The following is a 23431-nucleotide window of genomic DNA, read 5'->3' as shown; positions in this document are numbered from 1 at the left end:
ACCATGACAAGGTTTCTTTCTAGAGTTTCCGAGGAATACCGCGTCTATTTGACGATAGTTTTCTCTTTATTTCGTCCTGTTTATATTTAAAAATTAATTTAGGATGAATTAACGATTCAAACGGCATATTTTAAACAGGACCTATTTTTTACACGATTAATTTCGTTTCTTTCATATACTTATATTATATTTTTTCTATTCTGGTCCTTACCCGCACCCAATGGTGCATAGGGCACTGCATCGTATAGAAACAGTGTTATCTTGATCGTTAAATACACGAAGGAAAGGTGATCAGCCTTCCGCTTCAGGTAACCAGTCCAGGGTCATATTAAATATATATTAGACTGAGAAATCACAATGATTTATTTTGACCATGTTGGGAATCGAACCCGGGACCTCCAGCATGGTAGCCTAGCGTGCTAACCACTACACCATGGAGGCGGACCCTGACTTATCTATATACGTACTATATCTCAAATATATTACTCAATCTGGAAGCAACCTTTTTTTTTGTTGGATAACTTGCCTTTAAATTAAAAACTAACTAACCATCAGGGTTTCGAGAATAGAAAGCCACGCCAATCTGTGTACGCAAGCTATATTCGCCTCTTCCACATTCGCACATCTTCTCATACATACCCGCTGATTATTTCGACTCCTGACCCGGCCGCTTTCAAGTATTTGACATAACTAGATGAGGCTGTTCGCCCTGTAGTGTAATGGTCAGCACGCTCGGCTACCGTTCTGGAGGTCCCGGGTTCGATTCCCATGGGGGGGGGGTCAAATAAATATTAGTGATTTTTTCACTATTATTTTTATTCAATATAACCTTGAACTGGTACCGGAATCGGAGGGCTGATCACCTTTCCTTTGTGTGTTAACGATCAAGATAACACTGCGTTTATATGATGCAGTGCCCTGTGCATCATTGGGGTAAGTAATTACTGAAGGTTGTGACTCTTATGGAAGCAATGACTCTTCTCCAGTTATCCCTTGACTGCGCTGCACGTAGCGCTCCAACCACCTTGACTCCATCTGTCCATCGTGCGGGATCTTCCTGTCCCTCTCTTCCCATCCAGGCTGCCGATCACAACCAGTTGTTCTAGGCTATCCTCGTTGCCACGCGCAACGTGTCCGAATAACTGGAGAATCCGTCGAGTACAGACATTGGCCAGAGTCAAGCTATCCAAGCGTAGTTCTTGGCGAATGGACTCGTTGGTGCGTTTAGCTGTCCATGGAATTCAGAGCACGCGCCTCCAACACCACATTTCGAATGTTCTATTTTAATGTTCTTTTCCCTTTAACCTGACTGAGCCGCAGAAAAATAATAAATAACAAATTTAACAAACATATTTTTTATTTGTACTTAATTAATTTACTTTATAAAAATTATGGCATTTATTAAAAAAAAACGATACTGGCGAATCGCTCGTGTCTAAGGAATATCTCGTATCTTACAAAACTACAACGACTTGCCACAATTTGGAAATAGCCAGCTTTGAAAACTAACCATGCCATGGTCAATTTTCCAAGATATACTTTATTGCACTCTTGAAAACACATCCATAATACAGTGCCAGCTCGCCAGACAGCGAGACAGGGATGAGAAGTCCTGATCCTGGTTGGGGTTAGAATAGATCACTCCCAATCCAGAACGGCTGAGGCGCTGTTTGGAGCTGCCCGAGACAGGGACAATCACTCTCGAGTGACAGTCGACATGAAGGAGAAGGAGAAATTCATCGCTGACAAATGTGGGAGACACGAGACACTGTTTCCTTGCACGAACGACCGGCAAGTCCGGCGCAATGAGTTGAGACGACCACTCAATTCTTCTTCTTGCTGTGTTGCGGTTTGGGCTGCGGTCCGGCTCTCCGGGCGCAGCACTTCCTGCAGAGGCAGCCGGCCGCCAGCAGCAGCGCCAGCAGCGGTAGCAGCACGAGCGCCGCCACGTCCAGCAGCAGCGCGGAGCACAGGCCCAGCTCCGGGGGAGAGAGGTGCTTGGCCCCACCCGTCCTGACCACGTGCTCGGCGTAGAAGGACACCAGGTCTCTGGGGCTCATGGGCCGATCGTGGAAGAGACGATAAATCTCCTTTGCAGTTTTTTCATACCTGGAAACAGATTATTAACTGTGCTCATCATCTTTGGGCAACATTACAGTACAGAGCGCGTACAGTACAGTACAGAGAAGCAGGAACGCTTGAAGAATGTGAAGAGAGATAACCTCGTACCTCCCGTGTACTTACGTGGGATTAGTGAGCATCTCGTTCAGAGTCCAAGACAAGGTCGTCTCGGTGAGGTTGTCATAAGCCAACTGGAGCCCGTTCCCTCGTTCCTGGGTCGCCTTGGCGTTGAAGTGCTGATCTCCGAAGATGGGTATAGCCAGGAGAGGCACTCCCGCCGATGCTGCTTCCGTGCAGCTCAGCAGGCCTCCGTGAGATATGAAGATCTTCACGTTTGGGTGAGCTGAAACGAGAACCACGATTCATTCAATTAACCACTTATAGACGAGTGGGATCCGGTAGTTCAAAATATATGCATCGGTGATCCAACCGTCAAAATGATCCGATCATTAATATCAGATCACTTGTTCATTTGTTGTATAGATCTTGTACTCAGTGGAAATATTACAACAGTCGTTAAGAGTCATCGGCAGTAAGAAGTGGATGCACATGCTTCATTTCACGATGTTTGTGAAGCAATGAAAATATTTTTATAATCTATGAAACGAAAACATTGAAAATGCAACGTGACAGCAACTGCCAAGAAGCACGCTGCGTGTCATGAGCAACATTTAGTGTTGCTTGATTTGCTGTCACATTTTTTACCGGTCGCCCGATAGGTTTGTATTGCTATAGAAAGACAGGCGCGCGCGTATTGGAACGCAACATTTGAAGGCAATTTGAGGAGATTTGAAGGATGTATAGAATGGGTGAGTGAGGTAGGTATAGACCTAGAATGCTCATCTGCGGCATCCAGCTCCTGATAATGACGTTGTCGGGTTTGTCGGGAAGGTCCGTCTCGAACTTCCAGAGAACCGTCTGCTTGAGCTTGGCGAGGGACCTCAAGATGTCCTTTCTCGTGGCGGCGGGGAGAGCGGAACTCTTGAGGTTGCTGCCCATACTGAAGTAGACCACTCCGTGCTTCGCGCCGTCCAGGACCTTTTGCAGCTCCTGAAACGCAAAACAGAGTGGCAGATGGCTATAGAGCTAGGGCCGGTTGGAGAGCTAGTCAGCACACGTGTAGAGACCTCTGGCAGCGGCTGTATGTCCCCGATGTGGTATCCGCCGATCTCTATGGCGTTGGGCAGCAGAGGTCGCGCTATCCCGATGGAAGGGTGGCTGTTGATGAGCGTCACCCCGACCAGCTCCTTGAGCCGCTCGAAGGGCACTCGGGCCGCTTCCTCGGGGAAGTACTTGGTGTAGATGCTCGCTTGGGTCGGTGACAGCAACCACCTGCAATGTATGCATATTTATATCCAACTCTTCAACATGAAGATCACATATCTAGGACTTCCCGACATTTTAGCAGTGCGCTTGTCAATCGTGGGTACAGTGGTTAATGTTGCGCGTGTGTAAAATGAGCACTTGACCATCCCATGGCAGGCCGCAAGAAATTACCTAGACTTTTCATCTACCTTAAGACGTCCATATATTAATAGTTATTTTATTAGGTAACCTAAAATGTATGTAGTAATTTTTAAATCAAACACAGATTATTTGAATCTACTGAGTTGTATTTTACTAACAAAAACACATAAAAAATAATATTGTGACAACTGTTTTGCATAGTTATGGCATTTTCAAACGAATATGAATTTTTATGTGTTTTTGTTTAAAATAAAACTTAGTAGACTCAAAAAATCTGTTTTGATTTAAAAATTAATACATAAATTAAAATGGAGTTCTACAAATTAAACGCCAAATCAATAAATAAATAACCTGAAGTCTGCTGGTGTCAAAAGTCTAGGGGGCATGTATGATTAGATGTATGTACGTGAATGAAGCTATGAGTATCTATTCTGCCTATCCCTGCGGAGAAACGGCTTGATGGTAGTAGTAGTAGTAGTTGTATTTCAAATATAAAAATTTGGTTATTGACTGACTTTACGGATGATGGGAGTAGGAGCCTTGATACGAGATAGGTACTCAAAGATCCTTTCATAAAACTTGATTATGCCTGACGTGTTTCAGCGTTTTTGATCTTGCGAGTCTGTGAGTGCCTTCACGCAGTGTGCCATTGTTGTGTTTCTGTTTTTTTAGGGAATCGCAGTTATTGTGTACAAGGTTTATAGATCATTAAGTGGATTTTTGTTTCTTCTAGCCAAATAAATATGTTTTTATTGAAATCTGTGTTGGGAACAGGAGGGATAATCTAGTGTGGGCCAATCAGGAACTTGTCAGCATCAAATTTTTGACATCTCATCAAAGATGAAGAATAATATGGAAGTCTGGGCATTTACGGGGCTGATGACCAATTTATGGGCATTCACCAATTCTACCCATTATTGACAACCACACTATTCGAATTCTTGGAAGCTCCATATATATGAACCAATTTAGAAACCTTGTTCTTGAATCACTAGAACGTCACTAGAGACATCTTTTGGTGAGGTGTCAAAAAATAATATAAAAATAACTCCTGTAATTGGAGATAATCCAGATTTTGTGAACAAGTATTTGGATACACTCAAAATATTGTCAGCATTTGCTCATTGCTGGGAGGAAACCACGTTGCACTCCTCAGGAGAAGCCGGACTGTTGACTGTCATCAGCAGACCTTCCGTTCCACTAGAAGAGGGATCAGCTTTTTTTAGTTCCAGCTTGGTTTTGTTATGTGGCTTATACGTTTACCTGTCCATAACTTCAAGGATGACAGCCATTCCCGTGTTGGCAGCTCGCTCCAGGAGACCCATCTGTTTAGTGAAGCTGAGAAACACGTTGGGCACAGACTCCGGCGCTATGGGGTTGCCCGTCGAGCGCGCCAGGAAGTGCATTAAGGTGACTGGAGATACCATCATCACTGGACAGTTGTATTTGACTCCAAGTCTGAAATAATTTAATATATACAAACTTAATACCATAAAAACGACGTGTCGTGCTACAGACGGATTCATCTGTCGGACAGCGAGGTAGCGAGCAGGGCTGGTGAGTCTACATCAATGGTTCTGACGTCACCTTTTTGAAGTCAGGCAGCACCTTTGGTCATAAGGAAAATTCACGGCACACCAAAACTAAAACTAACTAACTAACTAACTAACCATCACACCGCTTCCCCGCAGAGGTAGGCAGAGAGAATAGAACGCCACACCACTCTGTATTTGCAAACATTCTTCGCCTCTTCCACGTTCATGCATCTCCTCATAGATACCCGCCGATTATTACGACTCCTAACCTGACCACTTTCAAGTATTTGGCACACCTGATCGTGTCCGATTTTTCTCGGACTTCCTCTGCTCCTTTTTCCAAATATATTCGCCTCATAAATTTGTTTGACAAAAAAGGCAGTTTATGTATAGCAGCCGTTTTATATAGAGTAGGTAGGTTATATAAAGCAGCTGTTTTATACAGAATAGCCAGTTTATGTATAGCAGCCGTTTTATATAGAGTAGGCAGTTTATATAAAGCAGCTATCTTATACAGAATAGCCAGTTTATGTATAGTAGCTGTTTTATATAGAGTAGGTTGTTTATCTAAAGCAGCTCGGCTGTCCAAACTCAAAACACAGTAAGGGACATTTTTTTGCAGTACGTTTTTTTTTGCATTTTTGGACTAAGTAGAATCTACTCAGTCCAAAAATGCAAAAAAAACGTACTGCAAAAAATGTCCCTTACTGTGTTTTAAGTTTGGACAGCCGAGCTGTTTTATATAGAATAGCCTGTTTGTGTATAGCAGCCGTTTTATATACAGTAGGCAGTTTATATAAAGCAGCAGTTTTATATAGAATAGCCAGTTTATGTACAGCAGCCGTTTTATACAGAGTAGGCAGTTTATGTAAAGCAGCTGTTTTATACAGAATAGCCAGTTTATGCATAGCAGCCGCAACTGTTTTATATAGAGTAGCAATTTTCTGTGGCCGAGGTTCAGCAATTTGATGAAAAAATATGAAATAGTCGCGTACCCGACGTAAGCCTGGTTCAAGAAGTATTCTATGATGACCAGGTCGAACTTCTCCGAGTCGTCGTTTAGGAATTTCTTTAAATTCTTGCTGTTTAGGGCACCTTCCACCATTTGTGGTATCCACGTATTTAGCTGTAAAATTAGCCCAATCTTTGACCCCTTGCCCATATCGAAGTTAACTCTAGAATCATCTGAAACAATAAAATGTATGTTTTCACAAATCCTAACTGACAGTCCGATCTCTCGGACGATCGTGCGGCAAGCGATATACATGATAGACGATCGAATGGTGATGTAATGTACATAACATGGCTCCAGACTATCTGAAGAGCTGTGCACTCCAGACGAGTTGATTTTTGACATCTCATCAAAGATGAAAAAGAATACTGAAGTCTGGGCATTTACGGGGCTGACGACCGTCATAGGCTGGTTTAAGTCATAACTTTACACACATTTACCAATTCTACCCATTATTGACAAACACACTTCTCAAATTCTTGGAAGTTCTATATATATGAACCAATTAAGAAACCTTGTTCTTGAATCACTAGAACTTCATTAGAGACATCTATTGGTGAGATGGTAAATAATATGAAAAATAACTCCCATAATTGGATTTAAGCGATCACTTATATATATATATATATATATATAAATATATATATATGTTACGGACGGATCGCACACCCCGTACGGCGGCCCTGAAAAAGAATTCCAGGCGCCTGGCGGCGAGCGAAACGGTCGCCCGTCGGAATGCGACCCGAAGAAGGGCCTCTATGGATTCTACCGATTTCTCATGTATTTACAGAATGTATTAGATGTAAGAAAGAATAAGACAATGTTAATATTAAATGCGCCTAGATGTTAAGTTGTATAAATAGATTACTGATAAAATAAACTTGTAAATTGTAATGTAATAACGAACTGTTGGAACGGCACCGGTACGGTATGAAAGTGTAGCCCGTCCGGTGCCCATTAGAGAGAGACAGAGATATGGCTGTCTCTCTCCCCCGGCCGCTGATTGGCTGTACTTTCCCACTGTCGGGCGGTACGCGATCACGGCCGGGTATATAGAGGGCGCATTTTTTGAGAATAAACTAGTTCTGGTGTGACTGTTGAAACCTGTGTTTCATTTCTCCGCTCCCGCTCCTTGGACTACTCGCCGCGCCGCCAGCCTGGACCGCTTCGCCTCATTATACCGATTCACGGACCAGTTTCGGAAAGCCCTTATCAGGGCTATTGAGGTTGACTTGTCGGTCCAGTGCCCGCTCTTCCGCTCATACATCCATTCACCTCCGTCCGTATCCAGCTTACTCGGTAACTCGGTACGGCGGGGCCGTCTGGAACGTCACCCCTTACAACGGTGGCATAGTTGGGAGATTCCGAAGAAGGCCAGGCGTGTACATTTTTGAGAGTCATCGCACGTAACCCACGCCGGTTACAATATATATATATGTATATATATATATATATATATATATATATAAATATATATATATATATGTATATATATATATATATATATATATATATATATATATATATATATATATATATATATATATATATATATATATATATATACAAATATATATATATATATATATATATATATATATATATATATATATATATATATGTATATATATATATATATATATATATATATATATATATATATTCTCAACTCGCGAAAAAAAATGGAAATGCCTGAGCGCCATTCTAACTTACCCTTGTGAGCCATAAGCTCGGGAACGCCAATTTCTCTGTACGCGGTTTTTTCTGACGGAAAGCAGTTAACGAAGGTGACCTGGAATCAAATTATTTAGTTTAGAAGCGCCAGTAGTGCGCAGGTCGTCTTGCGCGGTAGTCGTGTCGCTGCGCCAGCTACTGCTGCGGTGTATTTTTTTCTCGTTATCTCACTCAAGTTTGTGGGTATTTGTATCCTGCCTTAGATCCCTCGGGAATGGTCCCACGGGTCGCTGAGCCGACAGTCCGGCTATGTATACTGCAACTGCTACACCTGTTCCCGTCCTGAGGGACACAAGTGTGCCTCTCCCAACCCATGGTAGTTTGAGGATTCTTATAGCAAATGCTCCCATCTAGTTTGGGTGAGTCCACAGTCGGCTCTGGACGCTACAGAGAAGCAGCATGATACAATTATAATGCGCAGATCGGAATTGAAGTTTCGATTTATAAGGTCACGCTGGAGCTAGCTGTTTTCTTTACAGCATACGTGGCCAACCCTTTCAGCAGACGGGCCAGATTTTGGGATTGACATTTTACACCGGGCCATAAAACAACATTTCTTCTATTATTCAAAGCAAACATATGTATATATATATATATATATATATATATATATATATATATATATATATATATATATATATATATATATATATATATATATATATATATATATATATATATATATATATATATATATATATATATATATATATATATTATATATATATATATATATATATATATATATATATATATATATATATATAACTTACTAACCATCACACCGCTTCCCCGCAGGGGTAGGCAGAGAGAATCGAACGCCACACCACTCTGTCTTTGCAAACATTCTTTGCCTCTTCTACATCCATGCATCTCCTCATAAATACCCGACGATTATTACGACTCCTGACCCGGCCGCTTTCAAGTATTTGACATACCTGATTGTGCCAAGTTTTCCTCGGTCTTCCTCTGCTTCTTTTTCCAACTCCATTTGCCTCATAAATTTCCTCACTCATACGTTCCACATGTCCAAAACTCAACACACCTTTCTTAATTTTATCGATAGTGCTTATCTCAGCCTTGTACTCTTTCCTTATTTCACCATTCGAACATCTATCAAACATCGATTTGCCTCACACTCGTCTGAGGGATCGTATTTCGACTCCATTCATCCTTATTTTGCCAATATATATATATATATATATATATATATATATATATATATATATATATATATATATATATATATATATATATATATATATATATATATATATATATATATATATATTTATATATATATATATATATACATATATATATATATATATATATATATATATATATATATATATATATATATATATATATATATATATATATATATATATATATATATATATATATATATATATATATATATATATATATATATATATATATATATATATATATATATATATATATATATATATATATATATATATATATATATATTTAGAATATTCTTTAGTTCTTCTGTTACTCTTCTCTTCTTTGGTCCAACGTCTTTACTACTTGACGCCATTGTGGGTCTTGAAATTGTCACGATAGTGAAATACTTCCATATAAGGATATGATACGAACTACGCACGATGGAACGTTCTTTTGGTGGTTTTATGTACCGCGGGCCGCAGGTTGGCCACCTTTGCTTTACAGTGTTCTTAGATAGAGCATGTTTGACCTGATCGTGATACATCAGATGGGAAAATGTTAGGAGCTAAATCACTTTGCCTTGTTGGTTTATCACGTCTGAAATTGGAAGGAGTAATGGATTAATAGTTTACCTCGTGTCCTCGTTGGTGGAGTATGTCCGCAATTCCTTTTCCTAGATTGTAGTGACTTCTGGCGGGCATGGGCACCATCACAAGGATCTTGTAAGGAACAACATGCCCAATACAAGCCAGGAACAGGATTACACCCAAAACTCGGCTTACGTACGCCATTGCAATTCTACAACAGTCAAATGAACAATTGGACTTATAAAATAGAAATAAAAATGCATCATAGACAGCTACAAATAGAGCCGCCAATAATTTAGCAATGAACCAACATTAATATAACTCCAGCGCTTCTGTGACATAAAGAATGACTACATATCGCTCACTCCTTTCAACAACGTCATGTATCAAAAATCGTCAATTTTCAGTTGTGCATGTTTTTGGAATGCCCAGAAAATGCACTACATCCCAGCAAAAGCGGCATATTTTTAACTTAATATTTACCCGCTACAGGGCAGAAAGTGTTGTTTTTGCATTTTGAAGAAAACGTATGGTTTAATTATGTATTTAAATATACTAAATGTTTTTCAAATGGAGAAAAAACATTCAGGTTTTACCTAAAAAGATCTGTTGCACAGTAAAAAGTTCAATAAGTGGCTTGATATTTATTTTTAATACATTTTATTGTATTATTTTTTGACATCTCATCAAAGATGAAGAAGAATATGGAAGTCTGGGCATTTACGGGGCTGACGACCGTCATAGGCTGGTTTAAGTGATAACTTTACACACGTGTAACATTCACCAATTCTACCCATTATTGACAACCACACTACTCAAATTTTTGGAAGTTCTATATATATGAACCAATTTAGAAACCTTGTTCTTGAATTACTAGAACTTCACTAGAGACATCTATTGGTGAGATGTAACGAAGCTTTTTACTAAGCAGAAACTCTTATATTAGTATGTGAGATCCGAAGATTTCGGATCTCACATTTTATTGTATTCTTAAAATTTAAAAACGATCTCCTGAAAATCGTGTTTGTTTGATTTATGACGTTGTTGAAAGGAGTGAATAATATGTCAGGCAGCTGGTTGATTTTGGTATAGGCAATATATTTTAAGGACCTTACTCCAAATTAAGTAGTGTTTATCGGCTCCGCATGTATTGGGAACCTGTGGTTAGCTAATCGTTAAGACTTGCACGTCATTATTACAATGACAATCAATTACTTTATCTATTACGCGAGCGAAGAATCGCCATGAGCGATTATGGAAATACACAAATGAGTAGGTGCAGACAAGGTCGCCTTGAAAAATCAACTCCCGTATGCACGAAGTGGGCATCGAAGTCTCCCAGATAATTCATTCACCCCCTTACCGCACTTGAATGGTGCATAGGGCACTGCATCGTTTAAACGCAGTGTAATAACTCCATAGTGTAATGGTCAGCACGCTCGGCTACCGTTCTGGAGGTCCCGGGTTCGATTCCCAGGGGGGGGGGTCAAATAAAGATAAGTGATTTTTTCACTCTTATATTTATTTAATAATACCCTGGACTGGTACCTGAAGCGGAGGGCTGATCACCTTTCCTTCATATGTAAACGATCAAGATAACACTGCGTTTATATGAAGCAGTGCCCTATGCACCATTGGGGTGCAGATAAGGGTTTTATTATTTTAACATTATTTATATATATATATATATATATATATATATATATATATATATATATATATATATATATATATATATATATATATATATATATATATATATATATATATATATATATATATATATATATATATATATATATATATATATATATATATATATATATATATATATATATATATATATATATATATATATATATATATATATATATATATATATATATATATATATATATATGTATATTCTCTTATTTAAAATAAAGTACTGTGAAATAATAAATAAAATATAGGAAATTTAGTATAATTCCCTTCTGATCCATTATTTTGCTAAATTTAAAACTTTGTTTTTTGATTCACCCATATTCTTATCAACAACAATCAACCAACTAGATTCGGCAACAGCCTGTTGCCCACTTCAGGGTTTATTTTTTGACTAATATTCAAATTATATAAAATACACTCTTTATATCTACTTAAATACATGAAGTATTCAAAATATACTCTTTATATCTACTTAAATACATGAAATATTCAAAATATACTCTTTATATCAACTTAAATAATGAAATATTCAAAATATACTCTTTAAATCTACTTAAATACATGAAATATTCAAAATATACTCTTTAGATCTACTTAGATACATGAAATATTTAAAATTTACTCTATAGATCTACTTAAATACGTGAAATATTCTAAATGTACACTTTAGATCTTCTTAAATACGTGAAATATTTAATATATAGTCTTTAGATTTACTTCAATATATGAAGTATTCAAAATATACTCTTTAGATCTACTTAAATACGTGAAATATTCAAAATATAGTCTTTAGATTTACTTCAATAGATGAAATATCAAAATATACTCTTTAGATCTACTTAAATACGTGAAATATTCAAAATATAGTCTTTAGATTTACTTCAATAGATGAAATATCAAAATATACTCTTTAGATTTACTTCAATAGATGAAATATCAAAATATACTCTTTAGATCTACTTAGAAACATGAAATATTCAAAATTTACTCTTTAGATCTACTTAAATACGTGAAATATTCAAAATATGGTCTTTAGATTTACTTCAATAGATGAAATATCAAAATATACTCTTTAGATCTACTTAAATACGTAAAATATTCAAAATGTACTCTTTATATTTACTTGAAAACATAAAATATACTCTTTAGATCTACTTAGATACAAGAAACAATCAAAATATACTCTTTAGATCTATTATATACATGAAATATTCAAAATACAGTCTTAAGTCTACTTAAATACATGTAAGGTTACGAACCGGTATTGCCTTATCTCGAAAATGAGCTTCTTTCTGTCGTGTTTTCCGTTCGAATCACTCTCTTATCGCTGTGTTTATAGCTCACTTCATATTGTTATATAATTCCGTAGTTCAACACAACAGCATCACGCCACAAGTACTGTCTAGAACTGATCGCTACTGGCGACCGCTATTGTATATACTGCATGACCACTATCGTCCTCCATAATGGCGCTCAGGCCCGAATTGGGCTAACAAGATCGGCGTTTCTTAGTAATGAATTAAAAAAATACAATTGGAGACAATCCAGATTTGTGAACAAGTATTTGGACACACTCAAAATGATGTGAAATAAATTAGCCGGTAAAATTATAAGCTAAAATAATAAAATGTAAATGATATTTTCTGGCGTTTCTCGTGTATGTGATTATAATCCAGGATTCGGACTTCACATACAATCGAAAGAGTTACTGCTTAATAAAAAGCTTCTTTAATCTCACAATAGATGTCTCTAGTGAAGTTCTAGTGATTCAAGCACAATGTTTCGAAATTGGATCATATATAAAAAAACTTGGAAGTCTGGACAATTACATTTTGTGAACAAGTATTTGGACACACTCAAAGTGTTATAAATAAATTATCCGGTCAAATTACAAGCTTAAATAATAAAAAAGAAAATGATGTTTTCTGGCGTTTCTCATGTGTGTGATTATAATCCAGGATTCTTACCTCACGTACTAATAAAAGAGTTTCTGCTCAGTAATAAATATCGCGCACTCCTTTCAAGAACGTCATAAATCAAAATACTTGATTTTTCAGGAGAACGTTTTTAAAGTTTAAAAATATAATACAATGTATTAAAAATAAATATCAAGCCACTTATTGAACTTTTTACTGTGCAACATATCTTTTTAGATAAAATCTGAAGGTTTTTTCTCCATTTGAAAAATATTTAGTATTTTTTAAAAAAATAACTAAACAAAACATTTTCTTCAAAATGCAAAAACAACACTTTCTGCCCTGCAGCGGGTAAATATTAAGTTAAAAATATGCCACTTTTGCTGGGATATAGTACATTTTCTGGGCATTCCGAAAACACGCACAACTGAAAATTGACGATTTTCGATTTATGACGTTCTTGAAAGGAGTGAGCTATATGTTCATGTATATAGAACTTCTAAGAATTTGAGTAGTGTGGTTGTCAATCATGGATAGAATTGGTAAATGTTATACGTATATAGAGTGACTTAAACCAGCCTATGACGGTCGTAAGCCCCGTAAATGCATAGACTTCCATATGCTTCTTCATCTATGTTGAGATGTCATAAAATAATATTCTTTATTCTTATTATTATCTTATTAAATCAGGAGACAAATTGCAGACTTAATGTATCTTTATAATATAATTCATAGTAATATTGATTCGTATCGCCATCGCCAAAAGTGCCATGTCTAAGCTAGACAAAATCTGGAAAGACCGGGGTGTGAGTAACAACACCAAGATGAAGCTTGTCAGGAGCTTGGTCCACTCCATTTTTCTCTATGCTGCTGAAACATGGACTATAAAAGCAGCAGAAAGGAGAAAAATTGATGCCTTCGAAATGTGGTGTTGGAGGCGCATGCTCCGAATTCTATGGACAGCTAGACGCACTAATGAGTCCATTCGCCAGGAACTACGCTTGGATGGCTTGACTCTGGCCAATATCTGTACCCGACGGATTCTCCAGTTCTTTGGACACGTTGCGCGTGGCAACGAGGATAGCCTGGAACGACTAGTTGTGATCGGTAGCCTGGAGGGAAAGAGAGGGAGAGGAAGATCCCCCGCACGATGGACCGATCAAATTAAGGCAGCAGCAGGTACCTCAGTGGTTGGAGCGCTACGTGCAGCGCAGTCAAGGGATAACTGGAGAAGAGTCATTGCTTCTGCAAGGGTCACAGCCCTTAGCAATGAGGATTAAGACGGAGAAGAAGGAGAACATTGATTCAGCATTTTGTGTCGAGAAGATAGCAATGAGTGTTCCCTCTCGGCGATTAAGGAGGCACAACACATTTTCTCTCCCAGTATATAACAATAATATGGCACACTTTAACTCCATTTCTAGGATGCTAAGATTGTATAATAATTTAGAAAATACTGATAATGTGACCATCGACATATTTAATGATGGCACGGAGAAATACAAGAGGACTATTACCGGATTTAAATTGATTTCATCAAACTGGTGGAGTCTTGAATTTTGTACCTTATGTAGCATAGTTTAATTTCACTTTTAATTTTTACTTCTAATTTTTATTTTTATTTTTCTTACTTCATTACTTTTAATTGTTACTACCCCTTTTTTCACAACCAAATTTCTATTCTTTATATATCGCTCACTCCTTTCAAGAACGTCATAAATAAAAAATCGTCAATTTTCAGTTGTGCATGTTTTCGGATTGCCCAGAAAATGTAGTATATCCCAGCAAAAGCGGCATATTTTTAACTTTATATTTACCCGCTGCAGGGCAGAAAGTGTTGTTTTTGCATTTTGAAGAAAAGGTATTGTTTAATTATTTTTTTAAATGTACTGAATATTTTTCAAATGGAGAAAAAACCTTCAGGTTTTACCTAAAAAGATCTGTTGCACAGTAAAAAGTTCGATAAGTGGCTTGATATTAATTTTTAATACATCGTATTATATTTTTTAACTTTAAAAACATTCTCCTGAAAAATCAAGTTTTTTGATTTATGACGTTCTTGAAAGGAGTAAGTGATATGTGTTTAACCTGTACTTTTATTGTTTCTGTAAGCTTGTTGTGTTCCCATATAATTGATGAAAAACATCAAAACTATTTGTATTGCACTGTATTTCGTTTATTGCAATATGTTTTTCATTGTTTGTGAACCGTAAATAAATCAAATAAAATAAAATTATACATGAACAAGTTCGGCTCTGTAGTTACTGCCTTATCTCGCAATGATTGGAGTAGGTGTTTATTAACGAATTATCTATAACTACAGACGAGTAGTTGGTACAAAGTTTGAATAGCAACTATTGAAAACCAAGGTCAGGAAAGTGAAAAAGAATGCCAGGGACTCTCAATCTGTTTTGTTGTTGTCATTTTTTAACATAAAAAAATAGGTTTGTCAAAAAACAAAACATGAATGATAAGGTATCCGCACCCAATGGTGCATAGGGCACTGCATCATATAAACGCATTGTTATCTTGAGCGTTAACACATGAGGAAAAATTATCAGCCCTCCGCTTTAGTGCAGGGTAATATTGAATTAATATTGTAACCGGCGTGGGTTACGTGCGATGACTCTCAAAAATGTACACGCCTGGCCTTCTTCGGAATCTCCCAACTATGCCACCGTTGTAAGGGGTGACGTTCCAGACGGCCCCGCCGTACCGAGTTACCGAGTAAGCTGGATACGGACGGAGGTGAATGGATGTATGAGCCGGGAAGAGCGGGCACTGAACCGACAAGTCAACCTCAATAGCCCTGATAAGGGCTTTCCGAAACTGGTCCGTGAATCGGTATAATGAGGCGAAGCGGTCCAGGCTGGCGGCGCGGCGAGTAGTCCAAGGAGCGGGAGCGGAGAAATGAAACACAGGTTTCAACAGTCACACCAGAACTGGTTTATTACCAAAAAATGCGCCCTCTATATACCCGGCCGTGATCGCGTACCGCCCGACAATGGGAAAGTACAGCCAATCAGCGGCCGGGGGAGAGAGACAGCCATATCTCTGTCTCTCTCTAATGGGCTCCGGACGGGCTACACTTTCATACCGTACCGGTGCCGTTCCAACAGTTCGTTATTACATTACAATTTACAATTTGCAAGTTTATTTTATCCTATCTTATATCAGTAATCTATTTATACTACTTAACATCTAGGCGCATTTATGTATTAACATTGTCTTATTCTTTCTTATATCTAATACATTCTGTAAATACATGAGAAATCGGTAGAATCCATAGAGGCCCTTCTTCGGGCCGCATTCCGACGGGCGACCGTTTCGCTCGCCGCCAGGCGCCTGGAATTCTTTTTCAGGGCCGCCGCACGGGGTGTGCGATCTGTCCGTAACAAATATGAAAGTGAAAAAAATCACTTATATTGTATTTTAGCCGAGCGTGCTGACTATAGCACTACACTATTTCATAGTAACAAACAAGAAAACACAGGACAAAATGTAAAATATAAAAAAAAGGTACAGAAAATAGTTAGTTATTGTAGCCGCCATAACGCTAATTTCTCGTCTATTCTCCAGTGACGTCACATTCAGCCGCGGGATTTGGGAGAAGTCTGCGTTCTGTTTATAAATTTCTTGTCTGTGGTATATAAATTAGTTAGTCTGTGGTCTGTGGTTAGGCTGTTAGCCATTTTCTACGCGTACAGTCCCGTGTGTCAAATTGGAAGCTGTCATGTACTAAACATGTTTACTAGTAAATTGATCGATCATCTATAAGCGTTTGTGGGAGACGCTACATATCATGTAGTAGCTGGTACATGTGGAGTCAGTCATCTCGCCTTGATACATGGTTCTGTCAGTGTATTGTAGGGAGTGCTATATCTTCCTACGAGTAAATTCGAGGTTATGCAAGCCTTTTTTCAGTAGTCGGTAAGTGTATGGCTTCATATACAAATACAATGCTTCAAATAATGTTTAAAACGACTCACAGCAACACCATGCAGATTTTTAACAAAGAAATTCATAATCATAATACACGAGGACATAACAAAATACATGTAGATATTGCCAATACCCGAATTAGCCAGCTGCCTGACATATATAAAATAAAACTTATTCGGAGATCCAAAATAAATGATCTGAGAAGGTACTTTATGGAATGATATGTATGTAGTGATTAGTGAAAAGTCGGTATAGATGGAATCTACTTCAGATATGTGTACCTAACTTTGATATTTGCAGGCTATAAGTATCTGAAGAACAGATGGAGCTTGCTGCAGTCAAAGCGGAACCGGAAGATGTTCCACCCTTCGAGAGTTGTGGCGTTATTAGTTATACTCCAGGAGATATAGCATATTCTACAAAAAAGGAGATCACATATCCAGAAGCTCCTGTTATCAAGCAAGAACCTGGAAGTGACGACGACACTCTCCACGTTGGAGAAGCGACATCGCGTCGTGACGTGTTGTGTAACGAACCGGAGGCTTGCATAGCAAGTCATGCCTTGCGCGTTAACTTATCATCCCCTAAGATTATTTACCCTGAGGCTTCCGCCATCAAGGCCGAAGAAAGAGATAGTAAATATAGCGGCGCTCTTCAAATTAAGCATGAGCCAGTTCCACCGGAGCTTGGTACTGAACTTAAAGACGGGGGAGTGTCTTCGTCAGATAGTGAGTATTATTATTACTGCTACTACTATAGTCGGAAATGCGATCCCTCAGACGGACGTGCGGCAAAACGATGTATGATAGATGTTCGAACGGTGAAATAAGATGAGCATTATCGATAAAATCAAGATAGGTGTGTTGAAATGGTTTGGACATGTGGAACGTGTGAGCGAGGAAAAAACGGTTAAACGAAATTACGATGCAAACGAGGAGTTGGAATGCTGTTTTTAGTAACAGGTCGGTACCTACCTAAAAAAACAATCATAATAGATCATTTTCATCGTCTTTTGTTTATTTAGCTAACAATAGAATGACGTAGAAGAAAACAAATACTTCAATTCAACAGGAATAATATTATTTAACCATCGCACCGCCTCCTCGCAAGGGTAGCTAGAGAATAGAAAGCCACACCAATGTCTTTGCAAACAGTCTTCGCCTCTTCCACGTTAATCGGCTGTAATTTTTACTCTGGTTTTAAGTTTTCAATGCCTTTCTTTACTTTCTAGGTGAAACAGGCGCTGGACAAAAATCAACTCATTCTAAAAAGGACACTGAGAATCCTTGTCGTAGCGCCATGCCACAATTGTTAACTTGCTCTCGGTGTGAATACACGTGTTCGCAGGAACAGTTCTTGAAAAGGCACATGCTGACTCACACTAGAGCGAAAGTATTTTCCTGTTCCGAATGTGAATACAAATGCACAAGAAAATCGTCCTTAAGGTCTCACGTGTTCACTCATTCCGAGGAAAAGCCGTTCTCGTGCTTAGAATGCGCAAAGAAGTTTACTCAAAAATTGGGGTTAAAGATGCACATGTTCTCTCACACTGGCGAGAAACGGTTCTCATGTTCCGAGTGCGAGTTCGGAAGCACGCGCATGAATATTCTGAAATCTCACATGCTAACTCACACCGGTGAGAAACCATTCTCTTGTACCGAGTGTGAATACAAAGCCAGAACGAAAGGTGGCTTGAAAAACCACATGTTGACGCATACTAAACATAAACCGTTCTCCTGTTCGGAGTGCAGTTATAAATGTGCACTGAATAGCTATCTAAAAGTGCACATGAAAACTCATTCTGAGCATCCGTCCTTGCCTGCCCGTAATGAAAAGGGATTGTACCCTTGCTCGAAATGTACATTTGCGTGTGCTCAAAGAAGGCATTTAACACTCCACAGGACGCAGATACATCGTACCGAAGATGAACCGTTGTCTTGTTCTCAGTGTTCAAGTCGATTTACTCAGAAAGAGTCCTTGGATGCGCACATGTTATCTCACAGCATTGAGAGTACAGTTTCATTTACAAACTCATTCATGTTTACACCATTCTCTTGTTCTGAGTGTAAATTTACATGTTTACGGAGACATGATTTGAGAAAACATGCTGCAACTCATACTAAGGCGAAAAAGCTATAGCGAATGGACATTACCCCTTTCAATGCCGGAAGGTATTACTATGGCAGTATCCAGCATGCCGCGATTTTATCAACAAAAATTAAGCCTAAAAAAATATATTTTTTGTATATGGATATAAAGGATATTATGAAAACTTACCAAATATACACACCGTGTGGCGTTTGAGCTGCCGCTTATTCAGAAAGTTTAAATATTCACAAAATGTAGGGGTTGTCACAACTTGATACAGAAAACACATTTACTTGTAAATAAAGCGCAATATAACTGTGTTTATAAAATATGTTTATTCATTTATTTATTTATGTTAACTTAGATTAGAAATCGATATAAATAAACATTAATGTTCCACGAAAATATAGTCATTATAAAACTGTAGTCGGTAACCCTGTATTAAAGACACATTAATTATAAAACTTTAAACATAAAGAGTAAATCCACTCACGAGTAGGCATAGGCTATGAAACTTAAAAAGTTGAAGCCTGAGTAGGGACATAATAAACGGGGTTGCACAAGTCGTAGCTAGATTTCACAGTCACTTGGACGTTAGGTTAACAACCCTCTGATCATTCGGGATTACTATTTGGACATAGAGAAGGGGTTTGATCGATAATTTCGGAGGGAAATCATCCTGACGGCTACGTTCTGGAGAGATAATGGGGGGGGAAATCGCCATTGATCGTTCTCGCGGGGCGGCGAATACAAATTCCGGGAACTCGATTATCCGCGGAAAAGGAAGCCTCGTGTACCGTGTTACCTCGCTATGTACAATATATTAATATCGCGCTTGTTAAGTTCTAATCTGAATGAATTTAATCTTTGTTTATTTAAGCCCGGAGGAAGTGTGCATCGAATTAAATACAATTACAATCAAGATAAAGGTAAAAGGGGGAAGGATAATTAAAACTTGAATGTTTCATGTACCTGGTTTAATCGATTACGTAGACATATTATTAAAATGACTTACCCTAGATTACAACACTTAGAAAATAGCTTATACTAAACGAAAGGTCCTCAACATAGTCCAAAGTTCACTTTTCTAGCTCATGTCTTGTTCACAGATTCACTTAACGAAACACCGTAACGAAGATTGAGATTGTTCCACAGTTATGAGCCATGAACGGCTCCGGGGTTGTGGGATCCCGTTGGGCGTGACGGCCACAGGTTGTAGGCTGGGCGGTCTTCGAGGGGCAGGAATCTGGTGTTCCTGGAGGGGCAGGAATCTAGTGTTCCTGGGTGGACGGCGGACGTCCTAGATGAGCAGTTCCTTCGCTGTCGGAAAGAACCTGGCGTTCCTCGATGTGAAGGGTGAGGGATGAGGCATCTTCGCGGCTGGAAGATGGCCTTGTAGCGCTGGCTACATCGTGTCTTGGAGAAATGACCACCATTCACTTCACACGATTTCTCCTCGCGGCTGAGCACTTAGCTGATGAAGTGCCGAGTTTGGGCTCGGGTCGAGCGCGACGGCGTGCGCGTTCGACCTGCGCGGTCGGGGATTTTTCGTCGACTGGGGTGAGGCGTCTTCAGCTCGCGTCCTACCCCTACTGTTGCTAGAGCAAGAGGGTCGTATTACCCCTCTCGCTTACTCCTTACCCTAGTTAACTTAAGAATAATCTTATCGTAGCTTACTTACTATAATCTTAAACCCATATCTGCTCCCTAGGTGGAGCATACGGTGTCCACAACTACTCGTTAATAGTAACCGAGTTATAGACTTACAAATAATTAAAAGTTAACAAAACTAATTATATCATGACTTATTATTAACTAACTGATTCTTAATTAACTGATTATAATAACTAGATTAACTTATAATTATTACATAAAATAATGAATTAATAGAGACTCCTTTCAGAGTAGTGGTTGACGCGTTTGTCAACCACTCGAAGTTCAGGTTCGATTCCTGACAAGGTTGATTTTAATGTAAAGTTTAATTTTCAATTTTAATTGCTATTTCAAGTTTCCTAAATGGAACTTAGAGCGTGATGTATATATTTTATTATTTATTCATCCATATGTATTGCCAGTACATACGGGAGTGCCTTATGGACGCGTACAAGGAAAGATGGCGGAAATTAGACAAGGTAGTGTGGCGTTCTATCCTCTCTCTGCCTTCCACTCCCGAGAGGCGGCGCGAGGGTAGTTACAAAGGCGGCATAATATTTATGATCGTAGCCTTGGGTCCGTGGGTCGGCCCGTTTTTAACGACCCTAGACGCGGCCGACGAAATGCATTATTCCTAATGGCCGAAAATTCCCTTAATTGCCGGTCTTACCCATCGTAAACATTGATGGTCTGTTGTCATTGTTCCGAAGAAAAATATATTTTACAATTCGAAATAATAAAATATATTTTTCTAAAGAAAGGTTAGGCTTTGAAGAAACCCGCCGTCGTTTTATTATTTTTTTTTTTGTCTGATAACGAACAAATGATCTATCTGCGCGCCTAGAAGTGAAAATTTTAATGGGAAGAAAAACGATTTTTAATGTAATATTTTAAACACCCAAATTATGCAATATATCAATCGCCACCCCTTGGAATGTTTAAAATATACATTAGAGAAAGGAATTGATTAGAGTAGTTAGAGATTAGGTAATGCGATTGTTTAATTATTATTGGAAAAATTTAGGTATTTTTAATAGTGATTTCCTTTTTCCTTCTTTTGAAATTTCGAAACAACCTCTTGGCGAATAATTTACCAATCGGCAGGTTCCCTGTTTTAATAAATAAATCCGAGTTAATCTTCTCGATATCAATATGAAAATTTGCATTTGTTTTGTCACTGAGAAAACTAACGATAATTATCAAAAATATAAGCATCTTTTCAAGTAGTTGTGATTAGGTACATGAAACAATTCCGTTTAAAATTACCTTCCGTTGATAAAAATAATATGGGATTTTAAGAATCTATAAAATAATTTATTCTTCAAAACGTAATTCATGCAATAATGATTTAAAACTTTAACCTATTTCGATATCTCTTTATCAAAACATTATGTAACCATAATTAAGTTGTATCGTTTTTCAATAATTACGACATAGAATCGCGATTTTACAAATGGAAATTATTCGAACGAGGGGAAAAAAATTACTAATTCTATCGTTTCTATTTAACTATATTGTGCGATTTTTGGAGAATATGAAAGCCGTTGTACTCTCGCTTGAGTAAAACATTACGTAAACATAATTTGCTATCGTCAACTCGTGAAAATTACAATTATAATCGCATATTACAATAAGAATTTAATTAAGGGCGCCAGGATATTTTTGAATAAAAATAGCCAAAATTCGGGTGCAAGAGATTGTCATTAAATGCGAAAGAAATGTGATGCATAAAATTTAAGAGGATCGGGCATAATTAAGAAAATAAGATCGTACTTATAATATTAATTTGGCTAGTCGAAGGAGCATTGAGACGAGAAAATTTTTATACGTTTCAGGGCATGAGTAAGGAAAATCGCACTTGATTTTTCCGATTTTATTGGTTTTGCTAGAGGGCGCAAAACTAATCAAATCGCGCCCCACGTTGGGCGCCAATTAACAACCCTCTGATCATTCGGGATTACTATTTGGACATAGAGAAGGGGTTTGATCGATAATTTCGGAGGGAAATCATCCTGACGGCTACGTTCTGGAGAGATAATGGGGGGGAAATCGCCATTGATCGTTCTCGCGGGGCGGCGAATACAAATTCCGGGAACTCGATTATCCGCGGAAAAGGAAGCCTCGTGTACCGTGTTACCTCGCTATGTACAATATATTAATATCGCGCTTGTTAAGTTCTAATCTGAATGAATTTAATCTTTGTTTATTTAAGCCCGGAGGAAGTGTGCATCGAATTAAATACAATTACAATCAAGATAAAGGTAAAAGGGGGAAGGATAATTAAAACTTGAATGTTTCATGTACCTGGTTTAATCGATTACGTAGACATATTATTAAAATGACTTACCCTAGATTACAACACTTAGAAAATAGCTTATACTAAACGAAAGGTCCTCAACATAGTCCAAAGTTCACTTTTCTAGCTCATGTCTTGTTCACAGATTCACTTAACGAAACACCGTAACGAAGATTGAGATT

General features: G+C 38.0%; 2 protein-coding genes across 2 annotated transcripts; one reads left to right on the top strand and one right to left on the bottom strand.

Annotated features, from left to right (window-relative positions):
- Positions 1–1339: 1339 nt before the first annotated feature.
- LOC148306363 (UDP-glycosyltransferase UGT5-like) lies at positions 1340–12764 on the bottom strand. Its single transcript, XM_088265182.1, has 9 exons — positions 12614–12764; positions 9696–9861; positions 7849–7927; positions 6119–6308; positions 4852–5046; positions 3249–3453; positions 2952–3171; positions 2245–2464; positions 1340–2109 (listed from the first exon to the last, which is right to left on the bottom strand). The coding sequence occupies exons 2-9, from the start codon at positions 9852–9854 to the stop codon at positions 1824–1826; spliced, it is 1554 nt and encodes a 517-aa protein (XP_088121308.1). The 5' UTR covers positions 9855–9861; positions 12614–12764; the 3' UTR covers positions 1340–1823.
- Positions 12765–16971: 4207 nt separating this feature from the next.
- On the top strand, positions 16972–19604 carry LOC148306362 (uncharacterized). Its single transcript, XM_088265174.1, has 3 exons — positions 16972–17200; positions 17513–17940; positions 18444–19604. Exons 2-3 carry the CDS (start codon positions 17535–17537, stop codon positions 19349–19351), a joined length of 1314 nt encoding a protein of 437 aa, XP_088121300.1. The 5' UTR covers positions 16972–17200; positions 17513–17534; the 3' UTR covers positions 19352–19604.
- The last annotated feature ends 3827 nt before the right edge of the window (positions 19605–23431 follow it).

The sequence above is a fragment of the Brachycentrus maculatus genome, unplaced genomic scaffold (assembly GCF_059751285.1).
Source record: "Brachycentrus maculatus isolate JH-2025_06_01 unplaced genomic scaffold, ASM5975128v1 h1tg000243l, whole genome shotgun sequence".
Lineage (NCBI taxonomy): Eukaryota > Metazoa > Arthropoda > Insecta > Trichoptera > Brachycentridae > Brachycentrus > Brachycentrus maculatus.
The sequence above is the reverse complement of the archived record's forward strand: the minus strand, read 5'-3'. Positions and strand labels throughout refer to the sequence as shown.